General features: G+C 43.1%; 1 protein-coding gene across 1 annotated transcript; it reads right to left on the bottom strand.

Moving 5' to 3' along the window:
• Positions 1-1,686: 1,686 nt before the first annotated feature.
• IL1R2 (interleukin 1 receptor type 2) lies at positions 1,687-21,340 on the bottom strand (the record flags this gene model as incomplete). Its single annotated transcript, NM_001047134.1, is given in 8 exon segments — positions 1,687-1,839; positions 3,800-3,942; positions 5,382-5,517; positions 7,455-7,517; positions 9,823-9,997; positions 13,591-13,771; positions 19,682-19,946; positions 21,271-21,340. Coding segments are annotated over 8 exon segments (1,183 nt in total), but the record flags the coding sequence as incomplete, so codon positions are not given.
• Between the last annotated feature and the right edge of the window lie 680 nt (positions 21,341-22,020).

Here is a 22,020-nt window from a genome sequence, read left to right as displayed (position 1 = left end):
AAATTAAATTACAGGTGTGAGAGTGTTTCATAAAAACTTTTAAACACTTGATACTGTGTGAGTGCACCAGTATCTCAAATTTGCTCTAATTTACATCCCCTGGTTCTTACTGAAAGTGTCATTTTTCCATGAGTTCCTTTATGTGTGTCTCTTCTGCAATCCCCTACTCACATTTTTTCATCTGTTAGGGTGATGATGCGACTATAGACTGAATGTTTGTGTCCTCCCAAAATTCGTATGTTGAAATCCTAACCTCCAATATAATGGTCTTAGGGGTTGTGGCCCTTGGGAGGTGATTCAGTCATGAGGGCTGCCATCTATCAGCCAGGAAGTGGGCCCTCACCAGACACCAAATCTGCTGGCACCTTGATCTTGGATTTCTCAACCTCCAAAACTGTGAGGAATACATTTCTGTTGTTTACAAGCCACCCTAGTTATGGTATTTGGTTGTAGCAGCCCAGACTAAGACACATGCCTTTTCTACGACTTTGGATAACTCTATACATGATAGTTCTTCATTCCTTGAGCTTGTCTGACACAATTTCGTCTAAACCTTGCTTTTGTGATTTTATTGTGCAGAAATCATAATGTAATTAAGCCTCCTCGCCTTTACTCTTGCAAGTCTGTTGGTAATGAACAAGAAAGAGTTCATCCCATCTTCATTTCTTCTACAAATATTCATTAAATGCCTGCTTTGAGGTACTGGAAATACAGCTGGGATCAAAATAATCTCTCTGCCCTCATGGGTCTTCCGTTTGTTTGGGTGGGAAACACAAATTGAATATGAACAAGCAAATCTATACTGGAAGGTCTGGTGGTGATAAAAGCTACCATGGTACAGAGCGGGGTGAGGGGACGGAGAGGAAGGAAGGAGGCGCTGCTTTAGAAAGGCCTCCGGGAAGGTCACATTTGAACAGAGACCTGAAAGGTGGAGTCACCAGCCGTGCTGATTTTCCTGCCATTGGAGTTTTTGTTTTTTTTTTTAATTGAACTCATTTCTCTATCTCGATTTTATTTTTGGTATATGACATGAAAGAGGGTCTGGTTACATTTTTTTTCCATTTGTCTACAATTATCTCAATGCCCTTCCTTCTATTTTCAGACGTGTTGTTACGAAGTTGGACCTAATGCTCGGTTCACTAATACATTCCAACGTGTGTATTGTAAATTGCTGTTTTTTGGATAGCCCTTTCCAAAAAGTTCATCAATTCTTGCTGATTCTTCTGCTTTATCCTTTTTGGTCTCAAAATGAACAACCAGCTTCCTGAAAGGCAAACCATGTCTTAACCATCACTGTATCTACAACACCTCCCATAGAGTCTAGTCAAAATAGACGCATAATATGTTTTTGTTGAATGAATGTCAAAACTCATGCAGATGTTTTCCACTCTCATGCAGGCCTCAGAGCACTTCATTCTGTTAAATAGGTCACAAGTAGCAGACAGCTACTCACACCCACTCATAGGCACATCTACTCCTGTCACTGATTTTTAGAAAAAAAAAAAAAAAAAAACAGAATATAAGACTTCAGTCCTTTACTACAAAGCCACTATAAATATGGAGCCTTTGGTAGACAACTGAGGCAAAAAACAGAGTCCCTCAAAAAGACACAGCCACTTCCATAAGAGAGGGCATACGGAGTTTGTGTTGGAATTATTTCATTCTGTTTATTTTACTTGGGATAGGATTGAAAATCTTGATGACGAGGCCGTAGCACAGTCAGACCATCGGCTTTTCCAGTTCTGTGTTTGCACCGTCTGTGCATCCATATTCCCCCCAAAACCAAGAAGGCCAGTGCAAGTGGGGCCAGCACAATGCCCCAGGAGAACGTGGAGGAGGCTGTGGGGAAAACAGAGTCACATCAGGAGCTGAACAGTCTCTCACTGTACAAGAAGACAGGGCAATGCAGGTGTACAGGACAAGAACGAAATTGGAGTTTGTTTTTCTTGATAAATGTGCATTGATTTTCAGAAAGCACATCCCTCACACCAAATGATGTCTGTGGATTAGAGAAACAAGTGAGATAGGGCAAAATCTGTTGGAAACGTCATAGGGTAAGTGGGCAAGTGCTGAGAGTTTAACTTTGTTCCGACAGTGGGACACTGTGCGTTTAAGATGCTGCCTGTTTATGTCTCAGTTGGCCAACTGTGACAGAGCCAGGAACAATCTGCCCTTTTCCAATGAGCATGGGTGTCATGAGGATCAAAGGAAGTAGCAAAGGAAAATAAATTTTGAATAATGGAGCTGTAGGGGCCAACATGATTGCTTGGGTCCAGCTATTTTATGTTCTGCTCCTTGGCGTCTCTGTGTTATGGAAATACAGGAAGAGACTCTGAATAAAATGTCAAAAAGCAAATGTGAAAACAGAGTGTTATCAGACACATTGTTGATGAGACTGGAATCCTGCATTTTTAAGCTATTATTTACCACAGTCTGTTTAGTCATCCAGGAATCGACATGACCTCAGCCTGTTGCTCCAGAGGATTCTCACATCTTAAAACCCCACAAAGATTAGAAGTAAGTTCAGCTGTAATTTTCTGGGCAGCTGTTTGAATACACCTCTCAGTCCTGGTGAAAGACTCTCAGCCTGTGTTCCCTGGATCAGTCACGGCCAGCCACATGCAGGGACAAGGCTCATGTTATGGAAAATTTTAAAGGTTCCCAGCATGAGGGCCAGACAAACCACAGGTTCCTTGGGCTCACTAATCTGACCCCGAGAAGGAACATTCTGATTTTTGTGGGTAAATGTGTACAACCACCATCTCTCTCCCAGCCTGCTCATCTGGAAATGATCTGAAACGCCACCCTTCCCATGTGTGCCCTCATTCTCAAACTTCACTGTGAAAAGAGCTTGTTGAGTCACAGGCTGCAGCCTCTCCCTAGGAGAATTTGACAGGGTGGATCTGGAGTAAGTCCAGAGATCTGTGTTTGTAACCAGTGGCTCAGGTGAGTGTAAGGCTGGTGGTGCACAGTGCACAGTTGAAGGAAAGTTGCGTTGGGTGCCATTCCCTGCCCTGAGGCTGGAACGCATCATTAGCTTTCCAGTTTACACTGTGTCTGTCGCTGCCTCCCCAGCAAAACATGGAGACCTGGAGCAATTTGTATTTACGTTACTGCTGTATGACTGTCCAAGAGGCATCACTGAGATTTCAGATGGGAATCACTTTGGCTTGCCTGCCATTAGTTTCAGGCTGCCAACAGAGACTACATTAAAGGCACCTCTCCCCCCTGCTCAACAATTAAACATTGATATGAAATCAATTTAATCAAAAATGATAATGTGGGTTTTCCTCTTCTTCTTTTTGAATGTCCTTAAATGAACGCTGGGTTGATTTGGCTGTAGCCTTGTACCTATTTCTGGTTATACAATGACTTTGACCCTAAAGCTGCCCTGAACCCTGGGTAGCTCCCAGTTCTCAGCTCTTGGAGGATGAAGTTTCTCATCTTCAGGATAAAGAACAATCCAGCCTCCTCTAGAGGCCATGCAAAGACAGGTGATCAGTGACCCAAGGCAGAGCCACATGCAGAGTGTTTCGAAGTTTACTGTAGAACCATTTCATCTGTTTTTCAAACATCAGCTTGCTATTTAAATTTTTCATTTGAGTATAATCTCCCGAAGTTCATCTTCCACGCTACCAAAAATCTTTAAAAATTGGAGGTTTCTTTTCAGCTCTTCACTAGCAAGCAATGCGAGGGAATCTCTATGGAATCATCTGAAGAACAAGCAGCTTTGTCTAGTATTCACGGAACATTCAACATGTTATATTCTCCTGTAGTGCTCCCCAAAATACATACATACCTTCCTTGACTGTGGTGCGTAGTGTCTGAAAACCCAGGGTATTACGGACAACACATTTAAAATCCATGTTCAAATCCTCTCTTGTGACAGGATCAAAAATCAATGGCACTTCAATGTAGTTCTCATTATTTTCTGAATATTCCCTGAGTTAGAAAACATTCACTTAAATATGATTGTATCAAAGGCAAGCTTGTCTTTCACAATGTAGGCATCTAAACACTCTCCATTAGAAGCACCCATTGCGCTTTTATTGTTTTCAAGTTTCATAAATTAGGAGCTCTTGCCACCATACTTGTTATTCATTTGGGACAGTTTCTAAGCCTGTTCCTGAAGGCCTGAGTGTCACTGAAGTTGGTGGTCACTGGTATCAAGCAGTTGTTACACTACAGGGTTAGATAATGGGGAAGTTCATCTTATAAGTCCCTGAATGAACAACAACAACAACAAAAAACACAGTCGTGGGAACAGAAACGTCTACTTTGAGGAAACTTGAGTCCCTCACCATTAAATCACTTGCATATTGAAGGGCAGGGAGTTTCCAGGACTCCAGCCCTCAATGGTGCCATCTCTTCTCATCTCTACTGCTGACTCTCACTCTGGAAACCTGCAGACAGCCCAGGGGAATGGCTCTGGCCAGGATAGCTGCCATTTATAGTGTTAGAGAAACTAGTAGACACCTCACTACTATCTGTTAGTATGAATAAAAACATGGATGAGTGGATCTACTAGGAATATTTTTCTTTTATTTGTAGGAGGAATATAGGTTCCTTTAAGTAAATGGATCGTATGAGTAAGCTGAGATGGGCATTTAGTTGTGGCCAGGTCTTTCGCAATGAGAACTTGCAAGCACATGATTGTGCTAACCACACATAGTTTTTATCCACTAAATTACATCCAGAAAGATCTTCTGTGATAAGTCTTTCAAAAAACACAACCATTTGGCAAGCAAAAGCTCAGGTTAATTCAAAGTATCAAAACTGTGATTTTAAAAATACCTTACAATTTGGAACGTTGAATGGTCTCCCTCATAGGCAACGAGTTCCCATTTACAAAAGGTCTGTTCTAGTCTCAAAGTGAGAAACCATTTTCTAGAGATGACTGCTCATAAGAACTGAATTCTTTCTTCCTTTTATTATCAACCTTCCTTAGAGAGTGTGGCAGCCCACAGCTCCCTGAGAAACAGAAGAGGCACTACAGATCCTGTGGCTGCGTCTCGAGGTCTTTTTAAGGGTTTATGAAAATGTTTGACAGTCAGGTTGCAGAGTGGAAAATGGAAAGGTATTAACTCCAAAATACTTTTTTAACTTGCAAAAATAAAAGGATCACTGTTTAATTAAACAGCCACAAAATGCAGCATCAATACCAGCATGTCAACTGCAACTCGACTTTTAAGTATTTACAGAGAAGGTTTGATTCTCAAGATGATTTTTAGCAAAACTCAATTTTTAAAACTCTAAACATCCAATAGTTTGGAATCACAAAAAGTTACTTTTAATGTGGTATGTGGGTCATAGTGATAACTGTCTCCAAAAGGAAGAGTGAAACCCACAGAGGTCTCGACAGAAGACCCTGGCCCACTTACTGGCGCGGCCCCTCGGTCACGCGGCCTCCCGGGTAGGCGCTCTCTACGTGGGTGTCATTGGCCGTCCACCACAGCATGGTGGTTAAGGGCGTGCCGGTTCCCAGAAATACCTTACACGGGATTGTCAGTCTCGACCCTGTGGACAGCAAGGCACAGCATGTCAACAGCAGAACCAGCGCCTCCCACCTATCAGTAAACCTGAGCCCTGAGTCCTTCCTCAGCTTCTCAAACACCCCTCACCAGCCAATTCTTTCCTTAGTGGAAAATTTAGTTTTCTCAAATGATTCTGTTCACACAGAGCTTTACTGTTTACAAAGTGCCTCTGGTTCCTACAACTGGTCTTCACAGCAGGCGAAAACCAAGAGGCACCTGAAGTTAAATGGCTTCGCCAGGGCCCCTGCGCTCCCAGGGCGCATGCTAAGTTCAAGCCAACTTCCTCTGCCACTCACTTCAGTTACCTCAGACAATCCAGATCAACGTGTGGATTCTTTCTCTTTGTCCGAGGCTGGTCTTGGCTCTAATGTTTCTCCTGGGAACCCTCCATTCCCAGATGACTCTGGGGATCAACCCTTCTTAAAAACTCTGTATTTTCTATACATGGTGCCCTCTGCAGTTGTGCAGTGTGATGTATTAGGCCCCCCTACCTCAATCACAGGAAATTATTTTTCTTTTTCATTCACCGAAGAAGAGTAGAAGGAAAAGAAGAAGAAATCCTTCTCACTTGTTTTTTCCTCGTGGGTGATATGCCTCCCTGTGGTGTGTCTTTGAATGCACCTGGCCCCACCATGGGTTGAGAATGCCAGCCCTTCTCCATCCTATGCCAATCCTATGACCTTAAAGATCTTCCTCAGCCATAACAACCTACTAATCAGTGTTACCTGGCCCCACAACCCATTCCAGTGCATTCAAAGCAACTGATTGCGAACTGGGCCTGGGAACTTGGCTGGGAAGCCCCAGGGAGCCAGAACACTGGGGCTCCAGTAGGTATCACCCATTGTGCCCACTGCCCCAGATTTCCAGGTGGTTGTTCCTAGAGCTGCAGCCATAGGGACTGCACTGTGGCAGCGGCAACCCAAGTGCCAGCCAGCAGTCCCAGCAACTGCACAAAAGCCCGCCCTCTATGGCCTCCAATTCAAATTTAAAATTTAAACCAACACTAAACAAAAGGAAAAAGCAAATAAATTGTTTTTTAAAAGACTCTGCAGCCAGGGTTTCATAAATGAGTATCAGACCTACAAAAACATTACCCAGAAACAAACACATAAAAGGGTGCAGTCTTTATAGATACACAGACCTGAATCTGAACTCCAGCCTCACTCTGAGGGTGGCCCTTTGGCCTCCACTGAGCCACCGTGATGCCCTGGGTGGCTTTTTCCTTTTGGAAAATTGAGGAAATAAAACCTACAGGGTCTATGTCAAGATTGAATGGGATCCCATTGAACATAGTAGATGCTCAATAAACATCAATTCCTCCCCACCACTAGCATCAGTAGGTTGTTAGTACAGTACACTTACGTACCCTCACTGGCCACTAGTGTGGACCTGTGCTGGCCAGGATGGACTGCACACATGGGGTGAAAAGCAGAAAGCCCCATTGGTCATTTTCATAGCACCATTCAACCAGTCTACCAGCTCTTCTAGCAACAAGAAACTGACCACAGCTGAACCTACTTTACAAATGGAGTCTTAGAGAGAGGCAGAGCGCCAGCCAAGTTTTGGTGATGTGAATTATTTTAAATACACTGAGGGTGCTGGCTCTGCCTGGGGTTCATGCTGTTCATCTTCTCATGCAGTTGATAACCGCTGCCAGAACATTCAGATTTTCACATTCATATTTTTACAGGTAGGCTTTGCATGAAGCAAAGCATACCTGTTTTCAGATTACGCCATTTCTAACCAAACTGGCCAAAGGGAAATATTCCCTCACATTTGTTATTCCGGCCTCACATACTGGAGTTCTAAGGTCTCCACCCAGGCACACTGCACCCAAGGGGCAGATATGGTCAGCAGACACGAGGGTTCCAAGCCCCCTGCACCCCCACAGGTGCACGGAATGGTCCTCGCGGGTCTTACCCAGAGAAGCCGATATGGTCTTGAGGGGGGAAATGATCACAGGAATGGTCTCCTCTTTTTTTTCTGAGAAAGATGTAAGGAAAAGAGATTCCATTAGGAAAGCCTTCATTTGACGCTGTGGTTCAAGTCATTGTTTGGCTAATCAACTAAGTTATCCTTTCCAGTACGGTCAGTCATTATGAGAGTCAGCCTTTGTCTGGCAAAGGAAACAGGCTCTCTACAAAATCGAGCATCCCTGGCCAATGACTTCCCAGCAGAGAGATTACTGGAAGAGGCCACAGCTAAACACACATTCCGCTGACAGGAGGTCTTTGGTCCTTGCTCTATGAACAATTAACCATTTCCCTCCCAGACTTCCTGAACACAATCTTAAGAGTCATGTTTACAAGGTCCACGAGATAGGATTTCCCCAAAACTCGATCTGACCTAAAATATCTTCTCCACCTCTCCAAAGTGCCTGCCACAAAATACTCCAGATTCAGTTTTCTAGAAAAAGCACAGGGCTCAAGAACCACCTGTTTGGATGACTAGTGTGTAACCTGGCCTCGGCCACAGAAGTCTTGCTAATTGAAGAGATAAACTCTTCAGGGAGGCAGAAGTGATCTCCAAGGGATTAGAGCCAATGTAAAGAAACGAGACAGCCAGGCACGGCGGCTCACGCCTGTAATCCCAGCACTTTGGGAGGCCAAGGAGGGTGGATCACAAGGTCAGGAGTTCGAGACCAGCCTGACCAACATGGTGAAACCTCGTCTCTACTAAAAATACGAAAATTAGCTGGGCGTGGTGGCGCGCGCCTGTCATCCCAGCTACTCAGGAGGCTGAGGCAGGAGAATCACTTGAACCCGGGAGGTAGAGGTTGCAGTGAGCCAAGATCTCGCCATTGCACTCCAGCCTGGGTGACAGAGCGAAACTCCGCCTCAAAAATAAGCAAAAAGGACACCTGGCGGGTGAGGGCTGTGAGTTGTCTCCACGACGGGTCTCATCATCCTCATTTTCACTAAATAGCATTTGAAATCCTGACATGAGTACACATTAGACAGCATGGCAGGACAGCCGGAGGGGCAGACGGCTTCTCGACCATGGCCGGACGCCTTTTCCTCCCCTCAAAGTCTCACGCTACCCTGTGGAGCTGGGGCATCCAGGGAGAGAAAGAAGCCTCCAGGATCTCAGTGCTTCTTAGACTTGAGGGTCCCCAGCATCACCCAGGGGCTTGTGAGATACAGATGGCAGCCCCCAGACTCTAGTTTCAATCAGTAGGTCTGCACGGAACCCGAGATTTGCATGTCTGTTGAGTACCCAGGTGATGCGGCCCTGCTGGCCCAAGACTACCCCTTGAGAGCCACTGAGGATCACAACACAGAAAGGCATGTGGGGCAGCTGCCCCCTAGTGTTCCTGTGCAGTATCGCAGAGACAGGACCGTGCCGGTCCAAGGAAAGGCTCAGGAGGCCTCAGTCACTGGCCTGTCCAGGAACAAGGAGCTGATATGAATGAATCCTTACAGGACTGTAAAACAAACACAACCAGGACACTTCAGTCCGTGGAAGAACGCGCTGAAACTGAATCTCTGGATTCTCTGTGAGAAAGATATCTTTTCCCCTCACAGACCAATTATTTAAACTTGGTGTGTCTCCAAAGCTGTCTGAAATCCCCTCAAAAGACCCCAGTTGTGTTCATTATTCAGTATAAAAAACAAAGAATTGTGGCCCACTCTCCAAGGCAAAGTCCAAGATTTACACATGGTTACACCTGGCTCCATGTCCAGCACACAGCTGGTACAGAGTAAATGTTGAACAAATGTGAAATAATAGCCAATACTGCTCAAAACACCATTTTCAAACGAAACTCATTTTAATCAATGGCAGCTCTGACTATTTGAAGTATCACTATTAAGGGCAGCTAGATCCACCTGAGGGAAGACAAATAAAAAGCGATTTCCACTGGATATGCAAGGCATGGTCCTCCGGTTAGAATACCCAATAAAATCTAAGTATCCTAAAATTATACATAAAGTTATGGCATGTGGTGACCTCTAGCCCTATAGGTGCAAAGATTCACATGACACTTTCCAAGGAGACCTTCCAAGGAAGCCACTGCTTGACTCTCTTGAGTGGTGTGTTTTAGCCTCCATCTTGCAACCCTGTGAACTGCCCAATTCATTCACCTTTACTCAGATCAACACCCTGATTTATACCTTTCAAAGTATCACGCACATCTTATTAACCTGATGCTTCAGGAGACTTGATGGATCTGTTTTCCCTTATCCTTCATTTCAAAGACCTGCAAGGAATTGTACATGCACCCTCATTTGTTCTCTGCATGCTTGTTATTGAACCAGGATAGACAGATGCCTCAATGGCAAGTACTTACTCTTGATGCGTAGCTCAACAGTCCTAGTGATGTTGTATTGCTGGCCTTCATGGGCAAACGTCAGGACACAGCGGTAATAGCCCGCATCTTCCAGGGCCACATCATGTACCAGTAAGTGAGTGGTCCCCCTCACACTTAGAAATTTCTCATTGTCTTTATCCAAAGGAAGAGAATCCTTAAGGGAAAATGTTTTTGTTGACATTATACCAATATACATCTCAAAGGCTATGAATTGCATCATCATTATCAACCAATGTTGGATTTGCAATCCAAGAATTGCCCTGGTATTTACTTTGCCAATTTGGTACTTTGGGCCTCCTTTTGACTGTATTATTAGGGGAGGGAATTTGTTAACATATAAAACCAATAAAATTGCTAGATTTGGTTAACTACAATAGTTAGAGCATATTTGTCTAGGCCCAATGGGAGAAAAAAGAGACTAACTCTTCTTTGACAAAGTAAGTCATCTAAAATACAAATATGTTTATGTCCTGACTGCTACCTTCAGGCCTTAGGAAGTATCTGGGAAGACCACTACAAATAGTCATGATGAGCTGGCCAACAATGCTCAGAAGAGATGATGTTGCAGTAATTACTTTAAAAAGCATTTCAATTTTGTGAGTCAGCAACAGAAAAAATTCTGTTATAAGAAAAACTAAATAGGGGAAACGAATCCACACTTTTTATATGGACACAAGGTTCTCTGGGGTCTCTGTAGAACAGAATCCTCAAGATCAAGGCCTCCAGGAAATAGAAAGAGCTGAATGGAATTTCTAAAAACACCCTAATGAGCACACAATGTTCTCAGGGACATCGCTTTCAAAATCATGCTTAGTCAAAGTTTGCAACAGTCAAATATAACCTTGTGTCACTTCAGAGTCCCACTCTGAATGAGAACACAGATAAAATGGAAATTGTCACATGGCTCATGGAGTACCACTTTAAAACATATTTAATTAAAAGGAGATATTTCATTGATCTAAGTATGAGTAGTCAAATATGAAAAATGCCAAATAGGGCCCAGCACCACAGTCGTTCCAGTGGTGTATGGGAATTGGCCTTCTGGGTTTGAGTTTTGACTTCACCATCTACTGGCTGTATGATCTTGGGAACATCCTTATGGGTCCTTATCTGTAAAAAAGGGGGATATTTACACTTCCTACTTCACTGGGTTGCATGTAAGGGAGTTTAGAACAGGCTTGGATATAATACATGCTCCGTAATATGTAGATTATTATGAAGTGAATAAAGATTACTAAGCATCACCATAACATCTTTGTCCATGCACATTTATTAAGCACCATTTACATGTCAAGCACTGCACTGGGTGCTTTATACACATCATTCCATTTAATCTTTGAAACAATCCCAAGTGGTGAAAGTTATTAATTGCCACTTTACAGAGGAAACAGGTTGGAGAGGTGGAGTCACTCTGCCAAAGCTGCACAACAGATCAGAAAAGGAACAGAGTTTCAAACCCAGACCCATTGATGCCAGAGCCTGTGCTCCTTCCTCTCCCGGTTAAACCTTTCATTTGTCCTCTTTATGCTTTTTCCAAACCAAAAGAGAATGCATTCTAGGCTGGGCTTGATGGCTCACACTTATAATCTCAGCACTTTGGGAAGCCGAGGTGGGAGGACCACTTGAACCCAGGAGTTCAAACCAGCCTGGCCAACATGGTGAGACCCCATCTCTATTAAAAAGAGAGGGAATGCATTCTAGAGCTCAGCCAGCCTATCCATAGGTGCTGGCTACTTTTCTCTACTTTCAGAAAATCATTTCAAAGTGTCTAATATTAAATCAATATCCTATATAGAGATCCTGTAGTTCATACCAGTCAACCACTTAACCTGTTGTCGATTAAAGGGTTAATTCCCATTAATGGTTAAGCCAATAACTGTACTTTTCAGTACCAATCTAGGGTCTCTATCAGGAGTTGACCAACGTTTTCAGGAAAGGGCCAGATAGGAAGTATTTTGGACCTTGGAGTCTGCAGGGTCTCCATCACAGCTAAGCCGTGCAAAAGCAGCTACAGACAGTACCTAGATAAGAGGATGTGGCTGTGTCCCGTAAGACTTAATTTAACGACCCTGAAATTTAAATTTTATGTGGTTTTCACATCATAAAATATCCTTCTTTTCCTTTTTTTCAAACATTTAAAAAAGCGATAACTATCCTTGGCTTGTGAGCCATTCAAATCCAGGAGACAACTTGATTCCAGGGCCTAGCCATAGTTTTCCAACCGCTGGTCTACATGAGCAATAGCTGATGGCCAGATCTGATGTTCTCTCTAGGAGCAATGAGCACATCAAATAACATCTATTCAACCAGACAAGAAAGCAAATTGTGTCCATATTTACTCCCTTAACAAAAAAGTTTATCGTGTGCTTTTTTTTTTTTTTTTTTTTTTTTTGAGTTGGAGTCTCGCTCTGTTTCCCAGGCTGGAGTGCAATGGCACAATCTTGGCTCACTGCAACCTCCACCTCCAGGGTTCAAGCGATTCTCCTGCCTCAGCCTCCCGAGTCACCAGGATTACTGGCACCCACCACCACGCCTGGCTAATTTTTGTATTTTTAGTAGAGATGGGGTTTCAACATGTTGGCCAGTCTGGTCTCGAACTCCTGACCTCAGGTGATCTACCTGCCTCAGCCTGCCAAAGTGCTGGGATTACAGGTGTGAGCCACTGCGCCCAGCCGTCATGTGCTTTTTTAAAAAACTCCTTTAATATGTCTACGAAATTGTTATGTAACCTTTTTTCTACATTTTTATAGACAAATTACAGTAAAAAGTTATTTCCTTCAACTGTTATGTACTCTGTCTTCACAAATCACTATTTCAAGCACCTTTACCCAACCCACATAAGGACTAATAGAACATATTAATTATGGCCCTTTTAAATTCTTTAAAATACAGTCATCCTTCAGTTTCTTTGGGGGATCGATTTCAGGAAACATCCCCCACAGGTGCCAAAACGCAGATGCTTAAGTGGTTTATATAAAATGGTGTCATCTGTGCATATAACCTATGGACATCCTCCCATACTTTAAGTCATCTCTAGATTACTGGTAGATTACTAATACAATATAAATGCCATATATAAATACAGTCATGTGTCGCTTAACAATGGGGATAATTCTGAGAAACAGGTTAAGTGATTTCTTTGTTGTGTGAATGTCAGAGAGTACTCGCACAGGCCTAGAGGGTAGAGGCTCCTACACACCTAGGTGACAAGATTCAGCCTGTTGCTCCTGGGCGACAAACCTGTACAGCATGTTACTGTCCTGAATATTGTAGACAATTGGAGCACAGTGGTCAGTTTTTGTATATATAAACATGCCTAAACATAGAAAGGGCCATGTTTTGCACTATGATGTTGAGATAGCTATGACGTCACTAGGCAATAGAAATTTTTCAGCTCCATTGTAATCTTACAAGACCACCATTGTACATGCAGCCCATTGTTGACTGAAACATTGTCATGCAGCACGTGACTGTAGTTGATGCACTGTATTGGTTTCTTATTTGTATTATTTGTATTGTATTGTTATTTTATTTGTTGAGTTATTTATACTTTCAATCCGAGGTTGGTTGACTCCCAGGATGTGGAACTCACAGATATGAATGGCAAACCATGTGTGTGTTTGTGTGTGTGTGTGTGTGTGTGTGTGTGTGCACTGTCTTCAGAAAATCGATATTTTATGTCTTTCCTATACGGTTAATAAAAAAAGAAAACACCTTTTAGTAAAATGGTATTTTTTAAAGCTGTACCTTGTACCATTGAATCTTCACGTCAGTTTTGTCACGGGTGAATTCTCTCAGGTCAGGGCACACTAATACCCCAGAGGTTGACAAGGTTAAAATTTGCGGGTATGAGATGAACGGCAGGGAAGCATCTGTATTCTCAAAAACTCTGAGCTCAATGGACACTTTGTCACAGTAAGAGGCATTTCTGATTTAAAAGGAGAAAAAGAGATAAATGGGAAGGCAAAATAAAAGTAAACTAAATGAAATTAGGCATCATTTCCCCAATTCTATTAAAATCTGCATCTGCATTTTCCAGGTTAGTACAGATTGTTTCCTGACATAAGATGATTCAACTTAGGATTTTTTGACTTTACAATGCTGCAACACAGTAAGCATTCAATAGAAACCCTACTTCAGAACAGTATTCAATAAATCACATGAGATATTCAACACTTTATTACAAAATAGGTTTTGTGTTAGATGACTTTGCCCAGCAGTAGGCTAATGTAAGCGTTCTCAGCCCATTTAAGGAAGGCTAGGCTAAGTTGTGATGCTCGGTAAGTTAAGTGTATCGAGTACATTTCTGACAACACTGTTTCCAACTTACAATGGGTTTATTGGTATTTACGCCGTTGTAAGTCGAGGAAAATCTACATTGCAATACTTCCATCCCTGATCTTTTTGAACCCTTGGGGGGGCAAAAAGTGTCATAACATAATTGTACAGAAAAAGCATGTTCTGTGTTTTTCACAAAGGTCTGTCTACAAGCCCAATTCTAATGCCACCAAGGTTCATCAAGAAATCCCCAAGTCCCCTTCAAAAGGGCTTATGCCTTCCAGGTTCTGGAGCTCCTTGAGCCCAGTCCCCACATACTCCAACTTCATGATCCAGGAAACCATATCCACATGGGGAAATTGTTTCCCAAGAGCCACTGTTTCCTTTGCTCCTTCAGGGAATGTTTTATCAACTGAAGTCTAGTTTTAGAAAACTGCTGGAAACTTAGTATAAGACCCACAAAAGATTTTTGTAATACTGCATGGGGAAATTGGTAAGTTTGCTTTATTATTCTTATCATTATTATTATTTCACTAGCCTAATCATTATTTCAATGCCATAATTCTATCAAGACCTTAGAGCTGGAAAATGGGGAGAGGAAAAACCTTTCTGGAAACTTGGGGAAAATGGATAGAGGACAGAAAACAGTAATTAAAGCTACTTTTTAAGTAGAAAAATATAAAAATATAATTATCTCAGCTAAATTTCTGGCTACCTAAGACACATGAGACTTTGACATAGAAAATGAGGATGTCTTACATATAGGGGTAAAAATTAGTTGCACAGCAAAATCTAAACCATCCATATCCAAACAAGTAACAAAATGTAAAAAAAAAAAAAAAAAAAAAAGTGAAAGAAATGTGTTAACAGCTTACCACTTGAAAGTAAAAAGAATTAATTTAAATATATGAGGCCAATATGTGTATTATATTTAGCTTAAAAAAGGAAAATAGATGAACAAATATTATATTTTATGCATAAAGAAATACAGAATGTTAACTCTCACCTTGAAAAATGCATAATCTCACTGCATGTTGAATAAAGGCAACTGAGGACAAATCTAAAGACCAGGGCCTACTTGAATAACAGTCACACAGCAGGTAGCCAACAGGGAGTAGATGCAGGCCAGGCCCTGTGCTGTGAACTTTGCACATGTTATTTCATTTATAGTCCAGCCCTCATGAAGTAGGAATTACTATTATATCATTTTTATACGAAAAAAGTTAGGTGTACAGAAATTAAGTGGGCTGTACAGCCACAAAGAGGTCAAACCAAAATGGGAAGCCCAGCAAGGCTCTGGGAAAACCCATAAATCAGAGCACTATCTTCAGAAACCAAGCTTAGTAGACATATTGAAAGTCACAACGCTGTTCACATTATTGATCTGGTAATTCCCCTTGAGCAAAAACTTCATGAAAATAACTCAAAAGAAAGAGAAGGGTGGGGGGCAATTTGATCACCACTTGCACTCCCCATGTAGTGTGGCACCCCCATGGCAAAGGCATGACACTCATTAGTAGTGCTGCTCACCAAATAGGCCCAGTTCTCCCCATTCTGAGCACATGGGGTACCACATGTCCTCATCCCCACTATGGGTGGGTGCAGTTATACGGCTCTTCCCAGCTCACGAGTTGTATGTGTGACCCTTCTACATGAAAGTTGTAACGGCCACAAGAGACCCTCCAAAGCAGGCTTCCTTCTGCTCTAGCAACCAACCAACAACATTTGAAATAGTGAACGTGACTGCTCCTTCAGCCTGAGTCCCTGAGTGTGTGCAAACCCACAGTGGACCTGTTAAATAAGCTGTTGTTATTTTAAGCCACTGAGATTTGGGAGCTGTTTGTTACAGCAGCATAACCTTGTCTGCCTACTCTTTTTCTTTTCCTTCTCTTTCTTCCTTTCTTCCTTTCTTCCTTCCTTCCTTCCTTTTTTTTTTTTTTTTTTTTTTTTTTTTTTTTGCTGTGATACAAAGTAAGGTGTTTATTTGCAGAACACCAAGCAAGGAGGCCCAGGCAGCTACTGCTCAAATCCTGACCTCTCTGATGGCTTGCATTCTTGCCTACTCTGACTCACCATGTGGGTTCTAGATCACAAGATCTTAAACAATCATGGGAACAGGGCAGTCTCTTGCCTCATGACTATCAATGCTAAAGAGTATTATGGCAACTGCTGGTGATTCTCTCTCGATTAGAACCCCAATCTTACAGTTGACAAAGAGTATTAGAGGTCAGCCAGGTAAACCTTCCCATGATGCAAAGAAAGTTTGACACACACTGGGATTTCCCCTGACCCCTCAATCTCTGCTCTTTTTTCTCCTACAAAAATTGATCGTAAAAACAAACTTTAGGACAAACACGACTCAGCTCACATCTCCCTGATTTTTGCACAGTCTCACTTTCAGTAGTCATGCAGATTGCCTTTTGGGAAGGACAGGGAATTCTTATGTATATATTGACCACCTTCCACGGCATGTCCCACGCTAGCTCCTTCACATGCTGTGATCTCACATAACCTTCTCAACAAACTTCTTTACAGGGGAGAAAACTAACACCCATAAAAGTCAAGTGATAAGCCCAAGGTCCCACCAGATAGGAAGTGAGAGAGCTAAGATTCCCATCTGTCTTTCTGACTTCAGGTTTCATATTTTCTTAATACACTGTGAAGTTTTCCTAGTAGTGCTCACTAGAGAAAATTAGAATTTTTACTGTGAAAAAGAAAGAAGAAACATGCATTTATAGCTATTGTAAAACCAGACATCCACATTTTCCTAGCATAAGAATAGGAGATGATTTGCCTGTTTTTTAGGCAAGGTTCAATTGCTTATAGTTGGGGCTAAGCATATGGATGGTAGTGTCAAGCTGGGTTTGATTTGAAAAGATTCTCAATTTCACACATGCACGCACATGCACACACACACACACAGAGGGCACCCTCCACCTCATATCTCCTCCCACAGCCCACATCCCCTGCCACACACACACCCAGCCTAGGACTGAGGCTAATGTGACCTGAAATTTTTTCCATTTACCAGTAATTCCTTTGTGATAAGAACGTCACTTCTCTGGTTCTTTTTCTAAATATACATATTCCTGGGTACAGTTCTTCTTAAGTCAAATGAGTTTATGAAATCTGGAGACTCTGAAGCTAGCTGGTAGAAGGAGCAAGCAGAGCCTTTGGAGGAACAGAAGAAGCAGCTGAAGAGAGAGGCCAAAACACTAGTTCCCAATCAAGCCGAGGGTTGTCTTAGTTCAGAAGAACGAAGCCAAGAAACTTTTTAAGATCACCAACACTAGGCCTAAAACTTCATCCATCAAGAATAGTAGGACATGTCAAGACCATTCAATGGGGAAAGGACAATCTTTTCAGCAAATAGTATTGGAGAAACTGGATATCCACATGCAAAACAATGAAGCTGGACCCTTACCTAACACCATATACAAAAATTAACTCAAAATGGATCAAAATACAAAACATGGCCAGGTGTGGTGCCTCACGCCTGTAATCCCAGCACTTGGGGAGGCCGAGGCGGGAGGATCACGAGGTCAGGAGATCGAGACCATCCTGGCTAACACGGTGAAACTCCATCTCTACTAAAAATACAAAAAATTAGCCAGGCGTGGTGGTGGGCACCTGTAGTCCCAGCTATGCGGGAGGCTGAGGCAGGAGAACGGCGTGAACCCAGGAGACAGAGCTTGCAGTGAGCCGAGATCACGCCACTGCACTCCAGCCTGGGCAACAGAGCAAGAATCCATCTCAAAAAAACAACAACAACCGACAAACAAACAAAAAAAAACCTTAAGAGCTAAAACTATAAAATGCTTAGAAGAAAACAAAGGAGAAAATCTTCATGACATTGGATTGGGCAATGATTTCTTAACACTAAAAGAACAGGCAATAAAAGAAAAAAAATAGATAAACTGGACTTGATCAAAATTAAAACCTTTTGTGTAACAAATGACACTATGAACAGAGTGAACATGCAACCTAGACAACAGGAGAAAATATTTCTAAATATATGTCTGATAAGGCAAGGGGTTAATAACCAGGAAATGTAAAGAACTCCTACAACTCAACAACAACAGCAAAATTCAGTTTTTAAAGTGGGCAAAGGACTTGAGTAGACATCTCCAGAGAAGATGCACAGATGGTTAATAAGCACATAAAAAGATGCTCAGCATCACTAATCATTAGGAAGATGGAAATCAAAGCCACAATGAGAGACCCCTTCACATCCATTAGGATGATTATTATCAAAAATAACAGAAAATAACATGTGTTGGTGAGTACGTAGAGAAATTGAGTTTGGGCACTGTTAGTGGGAATGAAAAATGGTACAGCCACTATGGAAAACAGTATGGTAGTTCCTCAAAATTAAATATAGAATTAACAGATGATCCAGTAGTTCCTCTTTGGGGTCTATACCCAGAAGAACTGAAAGCAGAGATTCGAACAGATATCTTCACATCCATGTTCTTGTTGGATTCACAATAGCTGAAAGGAGGAAGCAAGCCAAGTGTCCCTGGATGGATAAATAGATAACAAAATGTGGTACATACATAAAACGGAATAATAATATTCCACCTCACAAAGGAAGGAAACTCTGACTCATGCTACAATATGAACGAACCTTGAAAACATTATGCTAAGTGAAATAATTCAGTCACAGAAAGACTGATTCCACTTAAAGGATTTAAACGAGGCACCTAGAGTAGTCAAAATCATAGAGTCAGAGAGTAGAATGGTGGTTGCCTGGGGCTAGAGAGACAGGGAAAGGTGAGTTATTGTTTAATGGGTTCAGAGTTTCAGTTTGTGAGGATGAAAAAGTCCTAGAGATGGATAGTGGTGATGGTCCCCTGATCTGTACACTAAAAAATGTTTAAGATGATAAATTTTTTGTTATGTGTATTTTCTACAGTTAAAGGGGAAGAAAGCAACAGGGCAAAGAGGGAGGAGGACTGGACCCAGGGTCAGGAGACTTGGGCTCCAGAGTCAGCTCTACCACGTACCACCTGGAAAACTTTCCAAGCCAGCTTGGTTCCCTCATCCTTACAGCGAGCAGTTGGACTAATTTAATCCTAAGGTCTCACCCAGCTCTAAAATCCTATTCAGAGTAAAATCCTATTCTATGTCTATTTCTTGGTTCCTTACCATGAAGCTTCAACAGTGAACAACATAGACCAAGTCCCTGCCCTCGCAGAGTTTGCATTCTAATGGGGTAGACGAACATTAAATACGGTAACACACACAAATGTGTCAGATGGGAAAATTCTATCCCAAGGAAATTACAGCAGGGTAAGGAGACAGTGACAGAGGGAAGGGTCAGCTAAAATGGCTAGGGACGTTGTCTCCAAAGAGGTGGCATTTGAGGAAAGACTAAATGGAGAGAGAATGAGACTGTAGAGTTGTGGGGGTATGTCAGGAACAGCAAGGGGGATGCAATGTGGATTCACTGGATTTGTATTTTGTATACTGGATTCTGAGATCCAGATCATAACTGAAGACCCTCACAAGCCTCCATCCTGCCAGGATCCCCTCCCCAGCACTGCACAGAGAGGCTTACCTAGTAGTGCAGATGTAGGTGCCAGAGTCCTCCTGCAATGCTGGCAGAAGCCACAGAGCACCGTCCTGGGCCCACATCCGTGTCTCTTCTTCTCCTGGGACCATCCTAGCAGAGTCATTTTTATGCCATGTCAGGTTGATGTGGGGGCTGACAGAGGCCCACAACCGGTAGGGCACCTGGGGGCACCTCAGGGCCACAGGCTCCCCTTCCAGCCTGAACTCCCGCTTGTAATGCCTCCCACGAAACCGGCAGCTTCTGGCAGCCCCTGAAGGACAGAGAGCCCATGGTCAGGCTTTGGGTCCAAAACTTGCTCAGATCCTAAAACCTCCCTGGACCCAGGACAGATCCTGATTCTGGCAGGGAGACCTGGAGCATATTAGAGGAAGATGTCATTTGTCCCTAACAAAATGACCTACACCCTGGGGTACTATCAAACTCCCTCCCTACCCCATTATTATGCTGTCAAAATTTCCAAATAACAAGTTCAGTGCTACTATCCGTTCCAACTTACGTTTGTGAAGAAAGTTAAATCAGGTTTCTATGGTGACAAAAAATTAAAGATTAAAAACTATGGCCACATTTTTCACTTGCTGACTTCTCATCATTAAAAGTAGATCTGAGCTGACTTCAGATGGTAAAAGCTTAGTTCTGGCGTGTTGTGTGGTTAAACTCCAAAGGCAACTTTGTTAAGGGCAAACACTTCACTTCTTCAGTTTGCTCTTTGACAAGCACATTCGCACCGTGCTTTTCTTTTCTTTTTTTTTTTTTTTTTTTTTAATTTTTCCTTTTCCATTAATTTTTTTTTTTTTTTTTTTTTTTTTTTTGAGACAGGGTCTCACTCTGTTGCCCTGCTGGAGTGGAGTGATGCAGTCTCCACTCACTGCAGCCTCAACCTCCCTGGGCTCAAGCACTCCTGTCGCCTCAGCCTCCGGAGTAGCCGGGACTACAGGCACACACCACCACGCCCAAGCAATTTTTTTTTTTTTTTTTTTGAGATGGAATCTCGCTCTGTCTCCCAGGCTGGAGTGCAGTGACGCGATCTCCGCTCACTGCAAGCTCCGCCGCTTCCCGGGTTCACGCCATTCTCCTGCCGCAGCCTCCCGAGAAGCTGGGACGCCCGGCTAATTTTCTTGTATTTTTTAGTAGAGACGAGGTTTCACCGTGTTTACGAGGATGGTCTCCATCTCCTGACCTCGTGATCTACCTGCCTCGGCCTCCCAAAGTGCTGGGATTACAGGCGTGAGCCACCGCGCCCGGCATTTTTTTTTTAATGTAGAGACGTGGGTCTCTCTGTGTTACCCAGACTGGTCTCAAACTCCTGGGCTCAAGCAATCCACCCGCCTAGGGCTCTCAAGGACTAAGATTACAGCCGGGAGCCACCGAGCTCGGCCCACACTTTGCTTTCTGACAAAAAACTTCACTAGATAACAGCTTTCCTCAGGGAAGCCGCAGTTCTGACAAAAAAACTTCACTAGATAACAGCTTTCCCCAGGGAAGCCGCAGTTCTGACAAAAAACTTCACTAGATAACAGCTTTCCTCAGGGAAGCTGCAGGCAAGTCTTTTTGCATCTGAAGGGTTTACTTCTTACCTGTGTGAGCCGCAGGCTGAAGGGTGAAGGCAGAAACTCCCATTACCAACACGTACAAGCGAAACATGGCTCCTGACAACTTCCGGAGGACACAGGAAGTGGAGGACTGCGGCCCAGCACTGCGTGGCCTAGGGGAGGAAACAAGAGGTGTCACCAGGAAACAAGAACCCTGCAGAGAGGATCCCTTGAAGATGGGGTAGGAGCAGGGTCTGGAGGCTTCACCGGATGATAGGAACCTTTTTGCCTACTCTGTTTAAGAAGAAAATTCAAAATTTTTGGATTTGTTTCTCTGCAGCTGTATTCACTGAACATATCTAAACTCAAATCCCTGTAGCACCTAGAGGCATGCTTGGCAGAGGGGCTCCACCCGCTAAGCTGTTGTCTCTGCAGAGACCTGCCTTAGCCATCCCTGCCCCTTGGCCAGAGATGCTGTTTCCTCAGCTAAGGCCAGTGCCCATGCCCTCTCTGCTCGGACTTCACTTTCTTGGTGAGGTCTCCCTCACCTCCCTGTCTAAAATTACACCACGTTTAATCCCAATACTCAGTGTTTTCCTTTCCTTCCCTGTCATTCTCTACGGCATTCATCATTAGCCTTGTCTCCCCTCTCCGGAATTCAGGCTCCATGGATGGAAGGACTGTGAAAGGAAAATAAAGACTTGGGACACCCAGTTCACTCTGCCAAAAGGAAAAACTTAAGCTGAAAGCTGAGTCCTACAAGAAGCTGCCTTTCCTTCTGTTCCTAAGCAGACA

This window comes from Macaca mulatta, chromosome 13 (genome assembly GCF_049350105.2).
Source record: "Macaca mulatta isolate MMU2019108-1 chromosome 13, T2T-MMU8v2.0, whole genome shotgun sequence".
Classification (NCBI taxonomy): Eukaryota; Metazoa; Chordata; class Mammalia; order Primates; family Cercopithecidae; genus Macaca; species Macaca mulatta.
The sequence above is the reverse complement of the archived record's forward strand: the minus strand, read 5'-3'. Positions and strand labels throughout refer to the sequence as shown.